This window comes from Papilio machaon, chromosome 13, assembly GCF_912999745.1.
Source record: "Papilio machaon chromosome 13, ilPapMach1.1, whole genome shotgun sequence".
NCBI lineage: Eukaryota > Metazoa > Arthropoda > Insecta > Lepidoptera > Papilionidae > Papilio > Papilio machaon.
The window spans coordinates 3,135,912-3,159,184 of record NC_059998.1 but is presented as its reverse complement, the minus strand read 5'-3'; the positions used below and the strand labels follow the sequence as shown (position 1 = coordinate 3,159,184).

The window sequence follows — 23,273 nt, the reverse complement described above, 5'->3', positions numbered from 1 at the left end:
AACCCTCACCTTCGGCTGAGCCTCGGCTCAGGTAGACATTTGTCGGAACTCTTTGCAATGACAGGCTTTCCGCACTCGTAATGAAATATACTATAATGCATTCATACTTGTCTCTACTACTAATGTGTTACAGAATGTATAGTCAAATTACTATTTTAAACAAGTGTCGCCACGATAAGTGTGAAATTAGTATGTACAATTTTGGTATGGTTAACTGTTAACGATTAACTTTAACTTGCGTTAAATTTTCGAGAATTTAACGCTTTAACGATTAACGAAGTTAATTTTTTAATTAACGAATTAACGATTAACGAAGTTAAATTTTCGATTAACTGTGCCCACCTGTGGCTATTTATTATTTGTTTTTTAATTCCGCTCAGACGGAGTGGCGGGCGACAGCTAGTGCTTTATTAGTTTGAGTAAAATCAGCCAACATTATTAAAATATAGAACCTAGAACAGTATTTCACGCGGACGAAGTCGCGGGAACAGCTAGTGTATTATAATATTGAGGTGACAATTAAAAAATGTATAAAAATCGATAAAGTTACATAATATGTACCTCTATTCAGTTGTCAAACGCTACACAATTTTAGAACAACAGATAATTAAATGTCCAGGGATTTTACGTCTAAGTTTTTCCCATTAAGAAACGACTACATACTTCGATATGCGTCCTCAATTATTTATTCACTAAAGCATAACCGGCTATTTCTAGATGAACTTTAGTTCTATTGGTTAAATATTAAGTATTGATTACAGTATATTCGCCAGTTTATTTACATATCGTTACAATGCAAAAACGTCGCACCCGTAACATTTATTTTGATATATACATTTATTTACATTTAATTTGATAAAATGAATACAATATTTATAGAAATAATATTTTTGTATTAAATATTTAAAGATTTCCGGATAGTATGCATAGAAATTATACGATGTAATGGCCGCGACTCTACCTGTAAAAATTTTTTTTTTTTTAATAATATGTTGACAATAATATATGTACATAACTATCTCGCCAAACCACTTACGTAGTTTTTAGGCGTCGCACCTTCTTAATCATCAATCAAATGTTTGTATATTTGTCTACTCTACGATCCTAAGCCACTAAACCTATACTTAACTATGCTATTTTAGGTGCCAGAGAAGACTTGTGCTCTTAAAACGTAGAAAATAAACTAAAAGTATATTCGGTTTTAATGAAAATTTTTACTTGCAATATACTTTGAATATGAGATATGAAAATAAATTTAACATTTCTTTTATCACGCGGATTTGGCTAGCAGCTAGTTGATTATAAAAATGTAAAAAAAAAACAAATTAAGAACGGCTTAACTCACGTATGATCGTCCGATGACGGCACCGACTATTTTCGGACCCGTCGGGGGTCCATCTTTCGTTCCGATCGCGTCTTGCACTAGTTTATATCTTACGAAATTTTAAACAATTCTTTAAAAAGTGTTTGAGATTCAAAAGATGACTAATACCTTGTTAATTTGATGTTATAATCACAATGAAGTTAAGCAAACTCATCTTTCTACATATCTTTTCTGTTAATTCATATGTAAAAACTAGTTATGCAATATTGTTGATTCACAAAACACAATAACAATGTAGGAGTAATTCTAACTCGTTACTTAACCTCAACAAGTAGATCAGAGTCAGCAATAAAAAGATGTAATTAACGTTGTAACATTGCCTTAATTTTATTTCCGACGACCGCACATTTGGTGTACGAAAAATCTTGACGTAGCTTTCAAAAAGTATCCGTGGAATTCATAAAAGGTATGTTTGGTATGTATAAAAAAACTTATTAATTACACTATGTGTTCTTCCAGACCATGATCTACATGTATACCAAATTTCATTGAGATCCGTTGAGCCGTTCGGGAAATACCATCAAACATCCATCCATCCATCTAAACATTCGCACCTATAATATTAGTATGAAGTATGATTCATTATAATATTCATGAATATTCCAGTTATTATGCAAAAAATAAAAAATAAAAAACTAAATTGTGCAAAAGACGTAATATTACACACATTATTGTTAATAATTTTATTTAGTGTAATAAAAAGGAAATATTAACACGTAGTGTAATACATTTACCTAGATATAAACGAAATAGAATGTATAAAGTACCAATTACTTTTCTAAACGTGAGATAGAGTGAAAATGGTGGAATTTTATACTCACTATTTTTTTTATAACTCAATATTGCAAAACTCGAGCTTAGCCAATAGAAAAGATGTAAACAATATTAACCGGTAATAATAAAAAAATGTTATTAAATAAGTGAAAAATTTCGTCGTACATTCGTTAGTTTTGGTAGTTGAAATCATTTCTGATCTACAAAGTAGGTATTTTTGTAGGCTTCGCGCACCTTTCTAACAAATTTGTAATACTAAAAAAAATATGAATTAAGAAAACGAAGAACGAACAAAGAATTAAGCAAAATCTCTTTTCTACGATTAGGCCAGTGCGATTTTTATGCAAAATGCATTTAATATCTTCGAGTAACTATCTACCAGTATATGACATCTACATCACGATTCCATCATGTAACCATAACACAAACAAACGTGTATGCAATGTCTTACATACAAATAATTAATTTTACGTAACAATTCACTGCGCTAATAAATAAAAAGATGATTGTTTCATCTAAAAAATATGATTCCTTCCTGTGTCCATAGCTAAAACATTAAGAACAAAACGTGTATGAACATAAAACAAATTTAAAAAAAAACCCCGTTTTCTAAAAAAAAAAAAATTTACATATAAACTCAAAAACTAAGAAGTAATGGTCTGTCTTTTAAGTTTATTCCAGCTGAATATAAATTCACATTACATAAACTAGCGTTCGCTTTATGTGTACACAATACTTCCATGAAGCCTAAAATAAATATTTGCTATCATTAATTTTAATTAAATTTCGTAGAATAGATTTATTTTGATCGTCGCTTTATTAAATAGGTTATCCAAAATGCTTTATTTAAAAACAAATGAATAAAATATAAAACAAAATAATATTATAACCTAAAATAATTTATAATTTATAATATTTACTAAAAGTAAAAAACAAAATAAGAAAAAAAAATTACATCGTGGTTTTATACTTAACAGCATTATAAATCTCATTTAAACGTACAACAATAATATATATTTCTCAACCCAAATCGCACGTTTCAGGAAACGTTTCGCCACTCAACTATACGTGCTTTCTAAGTTTGGTTGACAAGAAAATATTAATAGAAATTGGAAATAACTATTTATTAACATAAGTATTATTAACACAACAAAATATACACTAAAATCTCTAAATGTATACTTTTAAAAATACCTTTAATCAGAACAAAATGTCGCAAACAATCAGAGATTACTTGCTTGATTAATATTGAATGGCACTATATCAATATTATAACAACTTATATCTTCCTTTACATATTAAAGATTCAATTTTCATATAAAAATCATCACAGTATAGTTTTAGCTAGCTAGCCTAGTAATTTAGGTAAACAATATGCCAAACTTCAAACCGGTCCTTTTGATGATTACATATATATGTTATTTCGAGCAGCGCACTTTTATTCACTAATTCCATAGAACATTACAAAAACATCAAAACTTTTTACTGTCATTATGTCCGTAATTGTAAAATACATATCTATTACAGAGGTCATTAACCTTAAACTTTCATACTTGATATCATCCCACTACGATTTTAAAATGTAATGAAACAAACAATAAAAAAAAATCTTTAAAACAATTCCTATGTTTATTTTTTAAATTTTAGTTAAAGTTCTGGAGTAGTTAAACAAAATTGTTATTACCGATACTTTGTGACGGCGACCATTTTAAAATTTTTCATAGTGCACTATACTCTCCTAATCAAGCCATTTTATTTGATGCCTATGTTTGGGTTCATGCCGAAATTGCATTTTGTGGCAGTGGACATCTTGTATTTATAAGGAACTAATATATTTAATAAATGCATTATCAGGAATACCATTTGAATGTCAGTGTGAAATTTGCTGTGTACCAAATTTCTGAATATACTGACAAAGGGAAGTCAGTCTAATTTAGCTTACAAGATTTGTACAATAAAATAAATAAATAAACTAACAAAGTCGATGAGAAAGTAGGAATTGAAGAATTACGTTTTTCTTGAGTTCTCTCAAAGAGTTCGTCTTCTTCTTAAAGACCTTTCAAACCGTGGACTTTTAAATGCGGCTCTTTTCTATGTAAACTACATATCAGATCAGATTCAAAGTATGTCAACATGTTACTCCATAACGGTACGTTGAGTTATATATTATCGTATTTTCACATCGATTAACATTGCTGTTTCTCACGACGATTTGACATCTCTTTAAGCTCTCGCCATTGCTAATGCTTAAATGTTAATTTCATAGAATGAAGAATTCCGTACAAAAAAACTTGTCCTAAGTATTATATAAATTAAGAGAGATAAATATAATTAAGAGATCTCACGAATTTTTTGAAGCCAAATATTCTTGGGACAAAAACATGACAGTAACTCATTTTACTTCTTACTACATCTTATGAAAAAAAATTACAAAATGTAACCTTTACACTTTAACAAGACAATATTGATTATCAAGTCAAAATACCAGCAATATAAAGTGAATTAAAGGCGAATCAGAGGCGAAATTCAATCAATTTACAATGTCCTTAAAAAATAATACAAAATACTATACAGTTTATTAACTTCTTCACATTATAAGCCATTAAAATACAGTGGTAATAAAGCTATTCACGTCTGTTAACGAAAGACATCCATTTCCCACGTTAGGCGCAGCGAAGCACAGCAAATAAGTAACTAGGCAAGTGAGACCAGAATATTAATTACAAGTTAGGACGTTATCTGTTCGCGCGGGGCACAATTCACTTGGTTCTCAATGCGCCTATCTAATCCGAGTATCTCATTACTGGGCCTTGGCTCGAATGTCTGAACGAGTGTGTGGCTGTGTGTTGTTTTTATGCCGGCCTGTCATCCGAGAAGGTTGCGACGGACGAAGCACATTCAATGCAAACTAGTTACGACGTTAAGAACTAATGACGCTGCCTTAATGCACATGGTTAACGACGGTGACGACGCTTCATACTTATACTCGTATACTTCGATGTGTTTCCAGGTGCCATTGTGCTTTTAAGTCTTTTAGTTTGGAGCATTATTTAATACGCTTTAATATGAAGTAAAATAAATACTTAGTTCATAACTTAGATATCTAAGGAAACAAAAAATATCTGAAACAGTGCATAAAATTTCTAAAATACTATATAAACCTATATTTGCAGGAAATTTTACCTCCAGTCATTAAATGCTAGAAGAAGAACTAATGAAAAACAATTACTAACCTCAATACTATTTCGTCATTAGTTTCACTGGCCACAAAAACAAAATTGATCCGCGAAACAAAAGGTCGTTGGTTTGAAACCACTCTATTATTGTCACTAATCATCCAATACTTTCAACGTGAATTTGCTAATTTTAGAAAGTTTTGATAAACGTCGCAATAGCATTAAAAATACTAATTCATTGAAATTTCTACAGATAATCTTCATGTACAATACATGACTCTTAATTAGCATTTTTATAACATAAACAAACTATGGCCTAGTCACCCCTAACTTGGGGTAGGCTCCGAGCCCCTCAGTGGGGACGAATAGTGAGCTGATGATGAAACAAACTTATGATAAACACAACAAAAATTGTCTACATAGAAACGCTCACTCACAAATGTAGTAAAACAAACCGGAAACATGTACTATGTATAATAGTTTTTTATTTAATTTACACTAAAATCATTCCTATTTATTAGATTAGTATTTTACGTATAGCTCGTTTAAATAATTCATGCTGAATACAGCATTAACCAACAAGCAAAGCAAAATTTATCTAGTTGTCATAATCACTACATATCGCATATTTAATTAAAAAACGAGATTTATTACTGTCCATATAAAAACAATACACGACCTGTTATAGATTATTGACAAAAACGTTTGAAAAAAAAAATAAAGAATGTATAAAAGTAATAAAAACCGTATAACAAATGCTTGTATCACATTTCGTGATCTAATGGAGTTGAACTATTAACAAGGTCAAGTTCTGACTCGATCGGAACTTACGTAAGAGCCGGCCCTCATCAAGTGTGCCGCTTAAATAACTCCCTTCATAATAAATAACTTCATATCACTAATCCGGCAAGTTTCCTTATAAATATCGTAATAAATAGCGATTGAATGTACTACAAACGAGTTTTAATATCTTGTATTAATCCTTACTTGATTGTATACTAGTTTGAACGTTGGTCTTTTCATTTAGAAGTCGTAGTGGCTATTCCGTTATTTAAAGTTTAAATTTTAACTTTCAAATGTTATCTACTGGACGTTCAGACATACGGCTGGAATCCATCCTTATGCAGTAGACGTGCCGCGCGTTCGAACGAAAAAGTTTGAATCATCGTTCCTTGTGCGTACTGCTAAGGATTGGAATAAGTTGCCGGCGTCAGTTTTTCCGTCCAAGTACGATGTGGGGGCCTTCAAGAGTAGAGTGAATAGGCATCTACAAAGCTAGCGCGTACCATCTTTAGACCACATCTTCACCTCATCGGGTGAGATCGTGGTCAAGCGCTAACTTTTTAAATATAAAAAAAAAAAAAAAAAAAAATACTAAACTATATAAAATAACGATTTCAATTCTTAACAAAGACACTTAAAGTGCAAATATTCTATTTCAATTTTAATATGCATTTAAAATTAAAATTAAAATGTTGTCTCCTATAATATTTAAAACTGAATAGAACAAAATTAACAATTTAGCAAGAGCTATGCATTGTCTATAAACATTAATCAATAACTATGAGCGTAATGACACTTGCCCTCAAGACCACCGAAAGGTCAGCGGTAGTGAAGTTAAACAAATGTTGTTAGGAAATGAACAAGGCCAAACCGTCTACCAAAACTACTGATTGTAAACAGTATGACTAGACAAAATGTAAAAATAAATATTTTGCCCTTTAGTATAACTAAAATTTGGTAAGTAAATTATTAGCGACTAATCTTTGGTAAAATAATTTTGGTCTCAAAAACCGACGATAAATAGTAAAATAACATTTATGAACATATTTTTAACATTGACCGTAAAGTAACATGTTATTAGATATAAGCTCCACTGCTTTGATTTAGTTCCATCTTATATAGTATTATAAAAAAGAATAAGTCACAAGATTTTAATAAGCTATCATAAAACGGAGTAACTTACTTCATTCAACGTATATTATGACGTTAAAATGTACTTTACAACAATTATTTTAATGAGTTCTCTCTAATACGTGCGTAGCTTCTGTCGGCAACAAGGCCATTGTGTTAAGGATGTACTGGTCTCTAAACCGGAGGTGAGTGACATTACCTTGTCAATTGACGTTAACAATTTTCATCACGTACTTGAAATATTACATCTCATTTACGTAGCTCCTAACTTACTTTATATATTATAGCAATTGACATTTCGATTCCGATTTCCAAAATTTAGTTTAGCAAAACCGGGAACCGAACTGTGAAAAAATTATTCAAATCGGTTCAGTAGTTTCAGAGCCTATTTAATGCAAACAAACAAACAATCAAATCTTACTTCCTTATAATATTAACATGAAAATTGTAGCCCCACAGTTATAACACATGAATTAAGTATTTTTTAAACATTCTTCTATAGAAGCAAGAGATGCAAAATCATTAAGAACCATTATTAAAATTATGTTTAGATATAGTGTTACATTCCTTGATGGACAAAAGATACGTTTTGTAGCAAAGGTATAAACATATGTATGTAAAAACTATATAACTTTATATTTACTCATAAACTACAAAGATTTGCATATTAATTATTGAATTTGTTAGAGAATTGTGACAGGCCTTAAACAAATATAAACTCATCGTAACTCCACTAATAATATTGTATTTAAATCTTCATTTAATAATAATATCTGGTCAACGAAACATAGATAAAAAATATTAATATTGTATTATACAATAACTCAGCCTTCACACAACTTGTTGGCCTGGTAACCTTAATATGAACTGACAATATAACAAATAAAATATATTTAAGTTACAATAAGTATTCGTGCACATGACCTGTAACAATATATTTTATGTTATTTGATAATTTGACCTTCAATGTCTTGAAATTATAATTACGATTGTGTTATTGTTCTTTGTGCATGACCAAATCTATAATATCATAAAGTTAGTGCTAGAAAATCAGTACATAATCGACATGTTATTACTTAGCACCTCCATCAGTAACTTTTTCGTATTTATTTATTGTCATACGTTACTAATTTTACAATTGATTGTGTATTTTGATATTATAAGTACATAAAGAAATATTACATGCTATATTTTGCATTGAAAATAATAAATAAAGTATTTGCGTAAAGCTAAACCAAAGTACACTCTATACTTAGACCATAATTTATCTAAAATAAATTGTATTAACCATATTCTATATTTTATTTAAATAATTTTACAACCATTAACCATGACATTACAACATTCTAAATCAAATACGTACGTATTATAAGCAAATATTTAAACGTACAAGGTAACAGTAGATGTTGCAATACAATTAATAATGAAACTCATGCAACTTAAATAATATGTAAACTTTTAAAGTACTTACTTATTTACAATTTAAATATCCATCGTTTAATATTGAATAAGAAACTAATTGTAAAGTTGTAATTCAATACAACGTCTAGCAATTAATATGTCTGTGAGGGTTTAAATTGATACTCTTTATCCTGTTTATGATCCATAACGGCCGTGGCATCTACACCGCCCTTGCTATCACCGATGGCAGTCCAAGGCCTACGAGCCTCGCCTCACAAATGTTGTTCCTTCACCAACTCCCGACCTTTTCCGCCAGCGAACGATTTCCGGGTAAAGGTGTTCTAAATATAAAAGAACATTCGACTATTTTAAACAATATTTACATTTTAGGTGAAAGGATGGTATAGAAGTTTGGAATTGTAATATTACGCGTAAAAAACACTCATTTACAAAAAAAAATTATGATAAAGATGAAGTATAAATTTTTGTATATAATAGACAAGTATATGTTGCGAAAAACCTTACACATATATTTATAATATAGTTTTAGATTTAACATCAATCTATATAGAGTCGTTAGTATCAGAGTCACAAAAACATTTTAAAAACCAATCATATATTTTATAATTAAGAAATATTATTCCTCATCGTCAAACATCTTATTATTCGAGTCACGTTAAAGGCCGTCAGTTTTTCCTCGAATCAATTATATTTATTACCATCTCAATGACCGATCGAATTTCCGTATTAGTACAATGCCCTATGATTTGCTTTCCTCCAATCGAAGCAAATCGAAGAATCATCATTTCAATTCAGCTTTAAAAAAAAAACAACTTTACATCCAAAATGTTTTAACTTTTCCTTGCACTCTACTGTTACTTAACTTTTGCGTTAAATAAACTAACTATATTTTATGCATTTTAAATGATATTAATTACGGAACAAGGCAGAAAGTAAATATATTCTTTAAGTTAATTTATTCTTCCGGTGTTCGATATAAAGCCGAGCACAGAATATGGATACCGAGTTCCGAGTTCCGTTCGAATAATATATAACTATGTCAAGATCTTTTAACCGTGAACGTAAAGGCCAACATTATTTTTTGCTGACTCGAACTTCAATTGAAGCAAGTTTATTTTTATACAATTGTATAATAGTGTTGCTATTTTAATGTATACTCCAGCTATGTTTAATGTACCGTTTATCTATTCACTGTAACACCTGGTAATGATGTCATAAGTATAAATTAATTAAACGCTCCTGAATATTTTAACATTCCTTTGTTTCAATTCTAATTAATTCTTGTCATGATCTTAACTAAGGACTGATGTTAGTCGAATATTTCCTTGTATCGTCTTCTTACTTGAAATATAAAAACGAATGTTTAACGACTGAAAACGATAAACGTTAAAGCATAAAGATATCTTTATTCACCTTTAGACTTGAAATTATCTGAAGTTAAGTTATTCTATTAAGTTATTATTCTATCAAAACCCACTATTGCCAAAGATCCCCATAAACAAATGCATGTCTGCCTATTCGTCTTCATCAAGAGTAAACTTTCTATACATATATTGATTTCGTGGGTCGTATTCCTGATCGTTTAGGCTAACACAATGTGCTAATTGCATCACATTAATAACACTGTTCCTTTCACAAAACAAATAAAACGCGCATCTCACTTAATCTGCCACCGGTTGCGTTATATTCGAATTGCGTTCACAATCTCTGCATCGAGAACGCAGTTTGTTATGATTTAATTATCTGTTGGTTGGAGCCATAGAGCGGCAAAATACTGCATCCGTTTCCCGAAGGCGAATGCAACTGGGCCATTTCGTAAGCTAGACATTCCACAGCGTCGCGGTCCTCTTAACCAGTTACTTTAAACGTACGCATTCAAGGCATTATTTCTTTGTTTTAAATGAGTAACTTGGTAAAATTTAATTAAATGTATGTTCGTTAATTTAATTATTTTACTTGCAGAATATTTTTTCATCATATATTTTTTAATCTCTGGCTTTTTAATGGTAATAATTTACAACTATATGTAATGCAGATATATTTGTTAACAATAATGCAATCAACTAATTATTTAATAAATATCTCTATGTTGCAGGCTGGGCGAGAGATGAAGGGGTGGTTCGATGCTTTCCGCGAGGAAGGCGGACCGACCCTATACGCGTACCACAACCGCACGGCAGTGGCAGCTGACGTGCCCGCGTTGGCTCTTCTCATCGCCGCGCTTACGCTCTACCTCGCATTCCTCGCCGTCTTCCCCGGCATCAGGAAAGAGGTAAGGAACCAAGTTCACTGCCACCGACTCATCTGACAAATTCACTTTAAAAAATCGTAGTGGCAAGGGACGTGTTGGCACTCCACCCTATTTTATTTACATTTAAACTATAACTGATTTATACGTTCACATCAGCAATAATCACAAAATAATCCTCTGTTTTTAAAGTCAATTATAAACAACGTATAATAAACAACAAAAAGTTTTCTAAAAGAATTTTTATAATTAATAAAATTAAAAGTAAAAATTTTTATAACAAAATTTAATTTTCCGTTTAGAGCCGACGAGGCGGCTGGCAGTCTGTGAGTAGTAAATATTAGGTCCTTACATATGAAATTGGCGTTTTGTATGGGAGGAACAAAAAGTCGAATATTTTTTAATATAATATATTTAATTAATCAAAGTATGAACCATTATTTTCTATGCACTTTTGCCATCTCATAGGTAGTTCATTGATCCCTTTACTAAAAAAACCAGTCGGACGGGAATCAATAAAATCTTTGAAGACGATTTGGACTGCCCCATCGGAGTTGAATTTTTTCCCTTGCAAGAAATTATCCAAATTTCGAAAAAAATGGTAATCTGTTGGAGCAAGGTCCGGGGCGTACGGAGGATGTCTTAGACTTTCCAATTGAAGCTCTTCTAATTTAGTAGCCGTCTGTTGCGCAGTGTGTGGTCTAGCGTTGTCGTGAAGCAGCAGTGGCGTGGAGCGATTGACCAGCCTAGGTTGTTTAGCCGCTAGCTTTTCCATCATGGTTTGCAATTGCTGACAATAGACATCAGCCGTAATAGTCTGGCCAGATTTGAGAAAACTTTAATGAACAATACCGGCACTAGCCACCAAACGCTTACAAGTAACTTTTTTGGGGTTAATTTTCGCTTGGGGCAGGATTTGGCTGGCTGGCCAGGATCCAACCATTGCGCTGAGCGCTTCCGATTATCGTAAAGAACCCATTTTTCATCACAGGTAATGATTCGGTTTAAAATACCTTCATTATTGTGCCGGTTTAGTAATGTAACGCAACAGTCGACTCGCGTTTGCCGGTTTGCTTCAGTCAATTCGTGAGGTACCCACCTTTCAAGCTTTTTAATCTTCCCAATTTGCTTCAAGTGAATTAAAACAGTTTTATCACTAACATCGCAGCCTGCAGCTAACTCGGACGTGGTTTGCGATGGATCCGCTTCCACAATAGCCTTCAACTATTCATTATCAACTTGAGTCTCAGGCCGTCCACGGGGCTTGTTCTGCAGATCGAAATTTCCAGAACGAAAACGTTGGAACCAAAAACGAACTGTGTTTTCTTTTGCAACACGACCGCCATACACATCATTCACCCTTCGAGTCGTTTCCGCAGCACTAGTGCCACGGCGGAACTCGTACTCGTAAATAATGCGATATTTTAAGTTTTCCATTTTTTAAAATGAGTGACGCAAACAGAAAAAAACAGAAGAAAAAAAACAAATGAATGACGGTCATCGAACCACAAATACATGAGTCTATAGCTGTACAAATTTGAATTTGGAATTCCTTACCAAAGAGGAGAAATTCGTGATTAAAGTGGCCAGTACGAAAAACGCCAATTTCATATGTAAGGACCTAATATTAGTAATTAGTGGTATTTTTAAAAATATTTTAATCTCTAGTATGCACCAAATCAAAAAGTTTATTAAAAGGAAATCTATCAAATCAATCTGTACTCGTTGTATAATTCTATTTGTAGAATTTACAAAAGATAAATTTTAAACTATGGTCTTCGTAATATAAGTTATAATCAATTAATAGACCTCTGATATTATTTTATGGTGTTTTTAACATTCTTGGTGTATGACAAAACAATCGTAGTAAATATTTTGTCGGTCATGTGTGACTCAAGCGCGACGTGAGTCATTCATTCATGTGCTATCAATAAAGGTCAAGAAATGTGTGAAATGTCTTGCACTTTATAGAAATACTTGCAAACTATGTGTCAATTTGTGACCTATCACCATCCAATGTATGAACTAATAACCTTTGCTACCTAATTTCCATTTGTTTAAAAAATCTGCAAATGCCAAATTCATTTCTTTTTGTAATTACTTTAAAATACTAGGCATATGTTTAAAATTTCTTTTACATTTCTAATTATTTTGTTTTTGTTTCAGAGATTTTCCACGTTCACCATAGTCACGCTCAGCCTATTTGTAGGCACCGTTATACTTGGTAAGTGTTTATAATTAAGTGTTTCGCTGCCGCTTAATCCATTCCTGTACTTTTTTATGGTCAATTTGCATCCAAGTAATAATAATATTACGAGCATATGTTTATGCAATGTTAGCATAAGTAGTTATTATTAATGGTATAATATGCTTTTTACACTAATAATTGCACTTGCGTGTATGCATGTGTGTAATTTTTCAACATGTAAACCATTTATTTGTTGTTTGATTAGGAAATTAATAATTCCAGTTTGCAAGCACGGCTCGTCATGGCACGTGGCAGGAACTCGAGTGGCACGAGCCGCCTACCGCGCCTTTTCCGCGGAGCGCCTCGACTGCTGGCTCGCCATACACGTTGGCCTGGGACACGTTAATGTTACCCTCAACGGTAATTGCAGCATCCTTCATACATCTACTCCTATTTGTCAAATAACGAAATAAATAATAAGGCCGGCAATGCATCTGCGATTCCTCTCGTTTGTCCCCTTCACTTATATAAAAAAAAACCTTGAGAGGTGTCAAGGGACACCCGGATGGAACGAAGCTCCTTTCGATTAATTAGTGAAGGAACCAATGTTTATTCTATGAATAAAAAACTTAAGTCTTCACAAGAAGTACATTTTATTTCTATGAATTTTCGTTATATATTGTCACGTCGTTGCCATGGTGAAGTAGACGTTAAAAGTGTCGTGACAACTTTTCGTAAGAATTTTTTCCGTCTAGCCCCCTTTCACAACGCGCGATAAGGAACTTCGTTCCAAAAAAAAATAATATGACATATAATTCGATTTCAGCATTATCATGGGGTAACACCACAACTGGTGACCCTGGCGTGGATTACAACGAACAATTCCGGTGGGAGGAAGCCGGCGCCATTCAGGAGTGGTACCGAAAGGGGCTGGTGCGCGGTCTACCGTACCCCCTGCTCTCTGTAGCGGAACACTTCGCAGCAGAGCACGATGGCTTCGAATGGGGCGCCAAGTATCGTGCCGCCGGGTACACAACATCGACCTTACTTTGGTAAGAAAGTGTACCGGGTATACTACGATTCTTTGTGAAGAACGGGATGCAATAACATAATCAGTTGATTGCTTCTGTTCAGGACGGCGTTGGCGCTATGGCTGCTGATGAATCTACTGTTGGTGGTAGTGCCGAGGTACGGGGCATACGCTATGACGTCAGTGGGCGTGACGCTGTGCGCCGCCGCTGGAGGCTACTGGGCGTGCCTGCCACATGTTCCTCTCGTCGTTAGGCTCGATGGCTCCATGCTGTTTTTCTCACTCGGATGGTGTTTCTATCTAGTACTGATTGCAGGCAAGTAATATTTTTTTATTTGTGTGGATCTACTAGTTTTTCCCCCGACTCCGAAGTCCGTTCAGAATAATAAAATAAAAACAGAAAGAAAATATACTATATGCTATTCGAAACTATGTTCTATGTCTGTGCCAAATTTCAATAAAATATGTTGCACCATTGCAGCGTTGTCGAGTAAATATGTAAACAAAATAAATGTATTCCGCGGGAATCGCGGAATCACAGGCGCAGTGCCTGGCCTGCCTGCATTGCCTGCCTGCCACGCATTTCTGGAATCACAGGTAGCATGTGTTCTTCCAGAGAATATTTTACATCTAGACCAAATTTCATCCGAATTGCAGCCGTTCTGGAGATACCTTGAAACAAAGATCCTTCCAGCCGTCCAACCATCCAAACATTTGCATTAATTATATTAGTAAAATAAGGGTGAAAGAAGTAAAATAGTTTTTTTTTAATAATCCGTAGGCTGCTTATGTTTGGTGGTGGGTCTGGTGATAGCCACCCTAGACCTGGTGTGGCCGCACCGGTTCTCCACGGTCCTGGAGGTGGACTACGACACGCCGTACGACCGACATGTGCTCATCGTCGACAGCCGGCAGCGTGCACGACCGCAGGCGCAAGCCTCGCTGCCCAGTAGGATACTTAGGTAACTATTACGTCGATATTGTGTTGCTAGCCAAATAATCCGATTACAGCTGGTAAAGCGAATCAACATATTTTATATCTAATATCCTTAAATTAAATCTTGACTGTCGTCATGTCGGGATATTCGGCTACCCAACTAATTTAAATAAACTGCATGAGTAGCAAAGTAATTTTGATAGCATCTAATGTTAATTAAAATAGTGTTCCACCATTTTCTAGGTTCAGTTTGATGATTATAAATATTGTGATAAAATAATTTTAGGAGGTTATCATCGAAAACCCGTGACTCTGAGCGCCAGGTATCGATGTCGATAGTGAACGAAAGCGGCGAGCGCGGGCGCGGGCTGGGGCGCGACAACCCCGCCTACCAGCACGAACGCAAGCCCAACTCGCCCTGGCGCTACCCACTCTTCAGGAGGCAGATCGACAGGTAAACCGTGCGATAAATATTAAACTAATCTCTTTGTGGCGAAGCTCAATAGGATGAAATCAATAAGATTATCACATATGAGATAGTGACAAAAGGTGTTAATGATATCTGTAAGTAGTCTAAGAGCCTAAGTAGTTGGTTTAAATTACTTTTTGGCAAAAATATCGATATAACTAACCAATTCGCCGATTTTTTCAGGGTTGACTCCGCGTCGAGCTTGGGTTCAAGTATAAACGGTAATAGTTCCGGTATCAAGATGTCACCGCTGCCGGGCAGCCCGCCTACTCCTTCCCTTCCAATATCTCCCCACAGGTATAATAGCTTTGCTGTTGTATATATAACATTCTAGAACTTTCGTTTCGATTTTAATTTCGACATTATCTTGCAGGTATCGACCGCAACTGCCGGCAACCGAACGGGTCAAAGACATGTGGTGATAGACAATGAAAAATTTAGTATTAAATTGACTTTAAAAAAGATTCCTGACCGACCTTGTGATTACATTAACTATTGTAAATATGTAAATTATTAGTTGATATTTTAAATTATAATTGCGCGTATCCAGTGTCATAAGTACGCGATGTTTATCGTTTAAACTAGCGAGTTTTATGTAAATTTTATAAATAGTGAATAGACATCGACACAGACAGTGAATGCTTTGTGCCATGCATTATACAGAATAATATTGACTTGCGTCATCGCATAATGACACACCCTGTACTTATAGTTCTTATACTTTACTTATGTGTAATCGACTTTATTTTTATTGACCGTCTCCAACTTGGAGGAAAATAACCATATCTTCTTTACACATTCATATTTAGATTTAAGGACGTTACGCCTTTAGCATAACAGTTTCTGTGTGCATTTACAGCAATTTTTTTATGAAATATGTATTAAAGTTATCAATTTTGTCGTCAATAATGCAATAAAATGCTGCTTAAAATTTTTGACTTATATAATTTTCAACATATAATATTATTTTACTAAGAAACATAATACCTAGATAGTGGAAATAGTGCTCAAAATAATTTTTGAAATAAATAATAAGACAATTCGCTATATGAATTTACACTGAAGTCAATTAGGATATAAATTAGATAAGTTATTTATTATTGTTCCACAGACACATGTACTATTACATAAATCCTAATTTGATATAATTATTAAAACGATTTTGATAAAAAGACAAAAATAAATGAAGGAAAAGAATTCTCTGTCGCTTTCATTAATTGACTAACCAATATTATTGATTGGTGTATTCAGCATTTAATTAACATCATCAACAAAGCACCGAATTATTTATAATATGCATTTGTGTACATAGAGTACGAATTCTTTATTTAGAGTATTCGTAATACGTAAAAATGTACGTGACTATATTTATTTGTAAAAATCTGATTCAATATTGTAAAAATGCTTTTACAAAAGTGAACTTGAACCTATGTATTGGTAGATTAAATGTAAAAAAGTGAGAATAGGTCGAGGTTATTTATTGTGATCGAATAGAAACAAATTTAAAGAAAGCAGTTGTTTTATTTGCCAAATAACATTACAAAAAAAACTTTGAAAATAAATTTCATCAAAAACAAACTCAAAACCTATAATACCGTTAAGATTTGACAACATGTTCCAAATTTAACTGGCAAAGAAAAGCGTTCCAGTTCACGTAACCCTCCTTAATAACCATTTCTTGTTCCGCCCAAAATTTGCACTAAAAATTTTAAAACGGATTAATCAAACATATGAAAATCAAGTTTTTTCCACCATCACAAATACATTTTTAACATTGTTTGAGTTTAAAACATTGTTTAAATTTTTTACCGTCATGAAACAATGAAATGTAAGAAAAAAAGAACGGAGCCGTCTTCGTCGTGGAGCATATTTAACTTCGTAATGTACAGTGCCGTCTTTAGGATCAACGAGGCTATGGGCCAAGGTACTGGCTGGGGCCTATGTTAGGGATGGAAAATCCTTAAATTTTAACTTTATCATTTTTCAGTTTACAATAACGCAATAGGCTAAATCGTAACCCCGTCTCTTAACACCCCACATATGAGAGTTCAATAAATAAATTTTTTGAATCTAAAAAATTTGTTGTTGTATATCGAAAATTTTCAGAATTGTGGGGCCCCTGCCTACCTCGGGGCCTCGGGCCAGGGCCCTGCGGGCCCTGCCTTAAAGACGGCACTGGTAATGTATGTCTCGATCAACCTTTATGGCTGGTATTGTAACTAAGAAATTATAATACGAATAGAATCTTTAACTCACCTCAACATCTTTCAAAGGTGGGGCATGGCGTACTTCTTTTGCAAACTCAGCGTCGCTCAAATTAACCACGGGTCGTGTTTGAAAGTCAAGGAATTTCATCAAATCTTCATAAAAAATATTACAATTCTCATCTTTACTCAGCCTGTTATATTTTTGAAACAAAAATTATTTAGTTTATTGTACATCAAAAAATAATAATATAACTTGAATATTTTCAAGCAGCAAATATTTATCTTCAAGGTTGTATGCGTTACGCAAAACCAAAAGTTAATAAATATAGAGTTTTTAGCTTAACAATAACGATAATTAGTAAGATACGGCAAAAATATTGACTCACATTTCCAACATACACTCCATAAGGTCTGTGTTGATGGGCAGCCGATGGGCGAGTAAGAGTTGCCTCATGCGAGACAAGGATAGAGTTCCGAGACCCAACTCATCAGCGTGTAGTAGACCTTCCCGGAGTCTGTCCCGGTCGTCCCACAGACCACGTGTCAACTCTGTAAATACTAAAGATCTGTAATAGTAACAAAACATTGGTTAATAAAGAGACTGCAAACATAAAAAAGAAAATTTTCAAATTACTTTGTGAATTGTATTTTATGGTTATTGAGGAATGTATAGCGAAATACAAGAAATTAGCCAATTACTATTTGTTCACCCTACCTTATCATCTCTCGTCGACGACTTTCCTCTTTACCTGGATCGCCACGGAAATGTCTAATAATTGTAATGAATTCGTGTTCTGTCATTTTTTCGCACATAATTTCCTTTAATGCCTGTCTGCAAACGATAATTATATAAATTAAAAAAGAATAAAAATATTATTTTAATAACCTTAAAAACACAAAAATATGCAAGTAACTTTCCATAACATGAATATGAAATTAAACCGCAGAAAGTTTACAAAATCAAAAAGTAGAGGTACTTACTTGAAACATTTCACAGACATTAACTCTTTCTTATGTGGCACCACGGCTTCCATATACTTGGCGACAAAGTTCTTGTAGCCGTTTTCTTCAGACACCAAAGCTCGTCTTATTTTGTCCATTATTAATGCAATGTTAGCCATAGGATACTGCAAATACCAAAGTTCACACAAATTTAAAAGTCGTAATTCATAAATTATATTGGGATATACAGGATATCTTATGATACTTTTTGGCATTAACAAGGGGCAATTATGAGCAATTGTACTATAGTTTTTTTTTTCTACAATTTCTGTCAACAGACCTCATTAGCATGAAGTTCCATGTACCGCAAGGCGTACTCATCAGCGGCAATAAGTCGGAACCGATGTTTGTTAATGACCAGCTCGTTGCCGATCCACATGTCCTTGTCCGTGTAGGCTGGGGGCTCTTTGGACACGAAAAAGTCCACGTCAGGCAAATACATCTTGTTACGACGAAAGAATTTGCCGCCCTATAGACGAGATGAATACAGCAGTTAGAAAAGGCAATTTTGGCACTAGAAGTCAGTTCACCTTAGGTAATATCTCAAAATGTTTATTTTAGTAAGAAGTTTGACGTCCAAAAATATAAATGATGCATATGTTTGTTTGCTAAATTACTAAGCATTGAACCATACCATAAATCCAGAATTTCTTTCGCCTAGTTCATACACGGATATCGTATCATCGCATAAATAGTAAAGCACAATAAAATATCTTCTACCGTCTACAGAATTGTCATTGATGAGACGCGCAGCAAAACGTAGGATATGAGAATCGAAGCCAACTCTGAAATACATTTATTATATAAATAGAGGTATTTTAAAAAACCTTCCACTTTTTACAAAATTTCGGAGACGTACTCAGCAGATTTATCACAACATACATACCTAAATGTTCAGAAATAATTAAGCTGTGAATAGGTATTGACGTTGAGGATTCTGCTTTATACCAACCTGTCCTTATGTAAAAATTTAATGAAGTCTCGATGTGGTGCTTTAGGTTCTACAGTACGGCAGTTCTCTGCGGAATCCTCGTAGGATCCGTAGCCATTCCATGGCGGTAATTTTCTTTCCGCCATATTAGAACTGAGGCATACGCCGTGGTCTTCGGGCGTAGGTAATGGATTGAAGTTATCTGCAAAAATTAGAAATTTATAAGTAAGGGGTTCTCTCGTTAACCTAGGTGACAGTAAGCTCTTCACATATTCAGATATCGTTGCCAACTTTTCTATTTATACTTACCAAATCCATAAGTAACTCGATAATATTCTTTTGTGAAGGGATCGCAGTCGGTAAGTACCACTTTCCTTCCAAACACATTGAGCACCGCTCCTACACTGAGATCAGCGGGGGAATAAGATGGATGTTTAGGCCCTCCAGTCATCTCCACGTGCGGTGGAATTTTCTAGAAGACATTTTTTTAAAGACGTATGATAAAAAAAATGTTGATTTAATACAAGTCTAGTGAATTTAATGTTTCGAAACCTACTAACAGTTGCTTAAGATCCATATTATTTTGAAAATAAAGTTTATCATCTTACTCTAGGTAAACGCATTCTTTTCAAGAACATCGGCGCAGCTTCAACGCCAGAATTGGGTGGTAACTTTTCTTTAATCTCCATAGTGTCATCTGCTAAGAAATAGTGTATTTCTAAATGATGGACTGTCCCAAACTGTGTGTCTCGGTCGTCCCAGTATCCATAGAATCTAAGAGAAAGTCACATTGTTACTAACTTTGTTCAGTTCAATATCAAAATATTTTTAGCATTACTTGGTTTTGTTAACAAATTAGTCCGCGTGGAATAAAAAAAAACTTAGTAAGCTAATGCTCCAGACAGTAATATATCTTTGTACCAAATGTTCATTCAATTCCGTTTTAGTATCCAAACATTAGAATTCATAATATTAGTAAGATACCATAACTGCATACCGTAAAACTTCTCTATCGTGGTCTAAAAATTGTCTAAAAGGTCTATGCTTCGGCGGCTTCCCAGAAGAAGGTGTTCTCTGTAATAACCAAATATTCAATGTGGCTTTGTATACGTATTAAATAGCATTTTATAATAATTAAAATTATCAATCTTACATCCAAACTATCAGGCCATGGAATAGGATCCGGTACATTGATTCCGAGACGATTGAGGAAATTTCTTGTAAAGTGATCACAATTTATAATCTATAAGAAAATAAAAGTTTCAATAAATTGGATAACATTGTCCATGTTTGATAATAAAAGACAAAACGTATTTTAGACCTAAGTACTCGAAATATAAGTTACAATAGTATAACAGCATTAGTTTAAATATCAACTGATTACAATAAAGTAATTTAATTGATGTAAAAATTACCTTAATTATTTTACCGTAAAACGTAACTTCCCTCCCAATATTCAAATCAAGGACATCATAGTACAAATCGTAACTATGCGGGAGTCGAATTCTTTGCCGTCTTATTAATGTTCCTGAAATTTAATAAGTATATAAAATAAATCGCACGAATTAAAAAAAATTAAGTACTAAATTGTGCAAAAGATAGTTTAAGTTACAGTACCTTGTGAAAATCCACTGTTATCTGTTCTAGGTTCAATTACTTTAATCGTACCGTCTTCGAGAAAAAAGAAGATATCCAATTTATGCAATACACGTGCAGCGGAGCGCATTTCGTGAAGACTTTGTTGATAATATCCTTGAAATCTGAGTATCTGGAAATGGACTAAGAGTTCAACTATTGCATTCAGTGTCTTTTAATTGTTACTTAAACTATCCCTAAATGTAAATACATTCCAATCACTATAAAACAAAAAAATGACGAGAATGCTTATCATTGAGATACTAAGAACCTTTATAGTATAGAAGGGAAAATGGTAAATATTTTTATATATTTTATGAGCAAAGCAACAATCTTTTAGTGACATACATAATACGACATGGTCTCCATTACATTTTTATTAAATCATAAAGAGCACATACATGTTTGTCGTACATTATCCATGTGGGTAGCTCCGGGGCCTGCTTGCGAGCATAGAAAGAAGGTACGCGATTCGTGTCCGCCGCTTTATCAACCAACATATTGACTTTGTCGACACTCGTAAAAATTGGACGGACGCCAAAACTCTTCTTTCCAATCTATAAAAACACAAAAAATACATCTTTATAAGTGAGCACTAAGCGTAAGGAAGAAGAAAGACCATAATACATGTAGATCTAAATTTAAGAATATTACTTACGAGCGTATTGCTTCCATATCCTGGTAATAGAGGTAATCTCGGGTTACGTATAGCCATGGTTATACTTGTATTTAGCAATAAAATATCATTACAAAACAAGTGTATAAATTAGAAAGTTTTATCTATACATTTGTTGTCAACGCAATACCGTTGTTCGTAACTATAGCAACGTATTTTTTTGTTTACAATACTTTTTTTCCTTTTATGTTGTTTAAAAGAGGTCAACGATCCCAAGAAGATTATTGCCTGACCGTTGTTAATGATAGTGAAGAATTTTAATTTTCATTTCACACAATTTATTTGCACAGCACTAAGCATAGTTTTTTGTAAATCAGTTTTTCGTAGAATCAGTATAGAAATTACAAAAGTAAGTAGGACAACAAACAATATGATAAGTAGATATAGGTATGTAGGCTACGATGCTACATATATGTTAAACTGATTTTTATAAATACAAAAAAATTAAAGGTTTTATGCAGGGTTAAATAATAAGGTTGTAAATTAGCCGCAGGCGAGAAGCGGGCAGCGTATCTGGACCCATCTCGTCTGCGTGCACTATACCTTCCTTAATTCTGTCTCTGTCGTCCCCCAGACCACGCGTCAGGTCCGAAAATATTAGAGACCTACAATAAAACAGAAATCATTGCATAAAATAATCTCATAAGTTGAACTTCTTGAATTAAGATATAAACCTAAACTTACTTTGTTGAAATCACAAAGTACAAAGCAATCAGATTTATTTAATGCCTTACCTTAACATTTCTCGTCGCGGATTTTCTTTTTTACCTGGATCGCCACGGAAATGTCTGTTGTCTGTTTTTTGTTCTCTGTTCTCTCTCCTCTATTCTCTGTTCTGTTCTCTGTTCTTTTCTCTATTCTGTTCTCTGTTCTGTTCTTAGTTCTGTTCTTTACTCTGTTTTGTTCTTTGTTCTGGTCTGTTCTGTTCTTTATTCTGTTCTTTGTTCTGTTCTTTGTTCTGTTCTGTTCTGTTCTTTGTTCTGTTCTTTGTTCTGTTTTGTTCTTTGTTCTGTTCTTTATTCTGTTTTGTTCTTTGTTCTGTTCTTTATTCTGTTCTTTATTCTGTTCTGTTCTCTGTTCTGTTCTCTGTTCTGTTCTCTGTTCTGTTCTCCGTTCTGTTCTCTCTTCTCTGTTTTATTTTTTGTATGAAGATATCTCAGGAACGGCTCAACAGATCATAAAATTTTGCACAGATGTAAATCATAGTATGAAAGAACATATAAGCTACTAGTAAGTTTTTTTGTCTCCTGCCAATTAAGGATTAAAAAAAATCAAAAGTA

General features: G+C 33.5%; 2 protein-coding genes across 5 annotated transcripts in view; one reads left to right on the top strand and one right to left on the bottom strand.

The window, feature by feature from the left end:
- Nucleotides 1–16,464, top strand: part of LOC106717808 (dual oxidase maturation factor 2) — a 39,231-nt gene extending 22,767 nt beyond the window's left edge. For 2 of the 3 annotated variants that reach the window (XM_014511728.2, XM_014511727.2), the window contains exons 2-11: nt 10,766–10,942; nt 11,221–11,244; nt 13,085–13,142; nt 13,389–13,526; nt 13,933–14,158; nt 14,241–14,452; nt 14,918–15,098; nt 15,360–15,527; nt 15,726–15,839; nt 15,916–16,464. In XM_014511728.2, the coding sequence (XP_014367214.1) occupies nt 10,778–10,942; nt 11,221–11,244; nt 13,085–13,142; nt 13,389–13,526; nt 13,933–14,158; nt 14,241–14,452; nt 14,918–15,098; nt 15,360–15,527; nt 15,726–15,839; nt 15,916–15,964 (1,335 nt within the window). In that variant the 5' untranslated portion in view covers nt 10,766–10,777 and the 3' untranslated portion in view covers nt 15,965–16,464. The remainder of the gene's footprint in view (nt 1–10,765; nt 10,943–11,220; nt 11,245–13,084; nt 13,143–13,388; nt 13,527–13,932; nt 14,159–14,240; nt 14,453–14,917; nt 15,099–15,359; nt 15,528–15,725; nt 15,840–15,915) is intronic. The other variant, XM_014511729.2, reaches the window with a different exon arrangement.
- Nucleotides 16,465–17,123: 659 nt separating this feature from the next.
- Nucleotides 17,124–22,221, bottom strand: LOC106717722 (EF-hand domain-containing family member C2). Of its 2 annotated transcripts, XM_014511635.2 has the most exons (16): nt 21,976–22,221; nt 21,719–21,874; nt 21,300–21,450; nt 21,098–21,210; nt 20,836–20,925; nt 20,680–20,756; nt 20,291–20,456; nt 19,992–20,154; nt 19,704–19,884; nt 19,386–19,536; nt 19,032–19,220; nt 18,731–18,876; nt 18,465–18,581; nt 18,136–18,315; nt 17,799–17,940; nt 17,124–17,241 (listed from the first exon to the last, which is right to left on the bottom strand). In XM_014511635.2, exons 1-16 carry the CDS (start codon nt 22,030–22,032, stop codon nt 17,140–17,142), a joined length of 2,181 nt encoding a protein of 726 aa, XP_014367121.2. In that variant the 5' UTR covers nt 22,033–22,221; the 3' UTR covers nt 17,124–17,139. The 2 variants fall into 2 exon arrangements, with proteins under 2 accessions (XP_014367121.2, XP_045536600.1); XM_045680644.1 differs by lacking the exons at nt 17,124–17,241; nt 17,799–17,940 and having other exon boundaries at nt 18,165–18,298.
- Between the last annotated feature and the right edge of the window lie 1,052 nt (nt 22,222–23,273).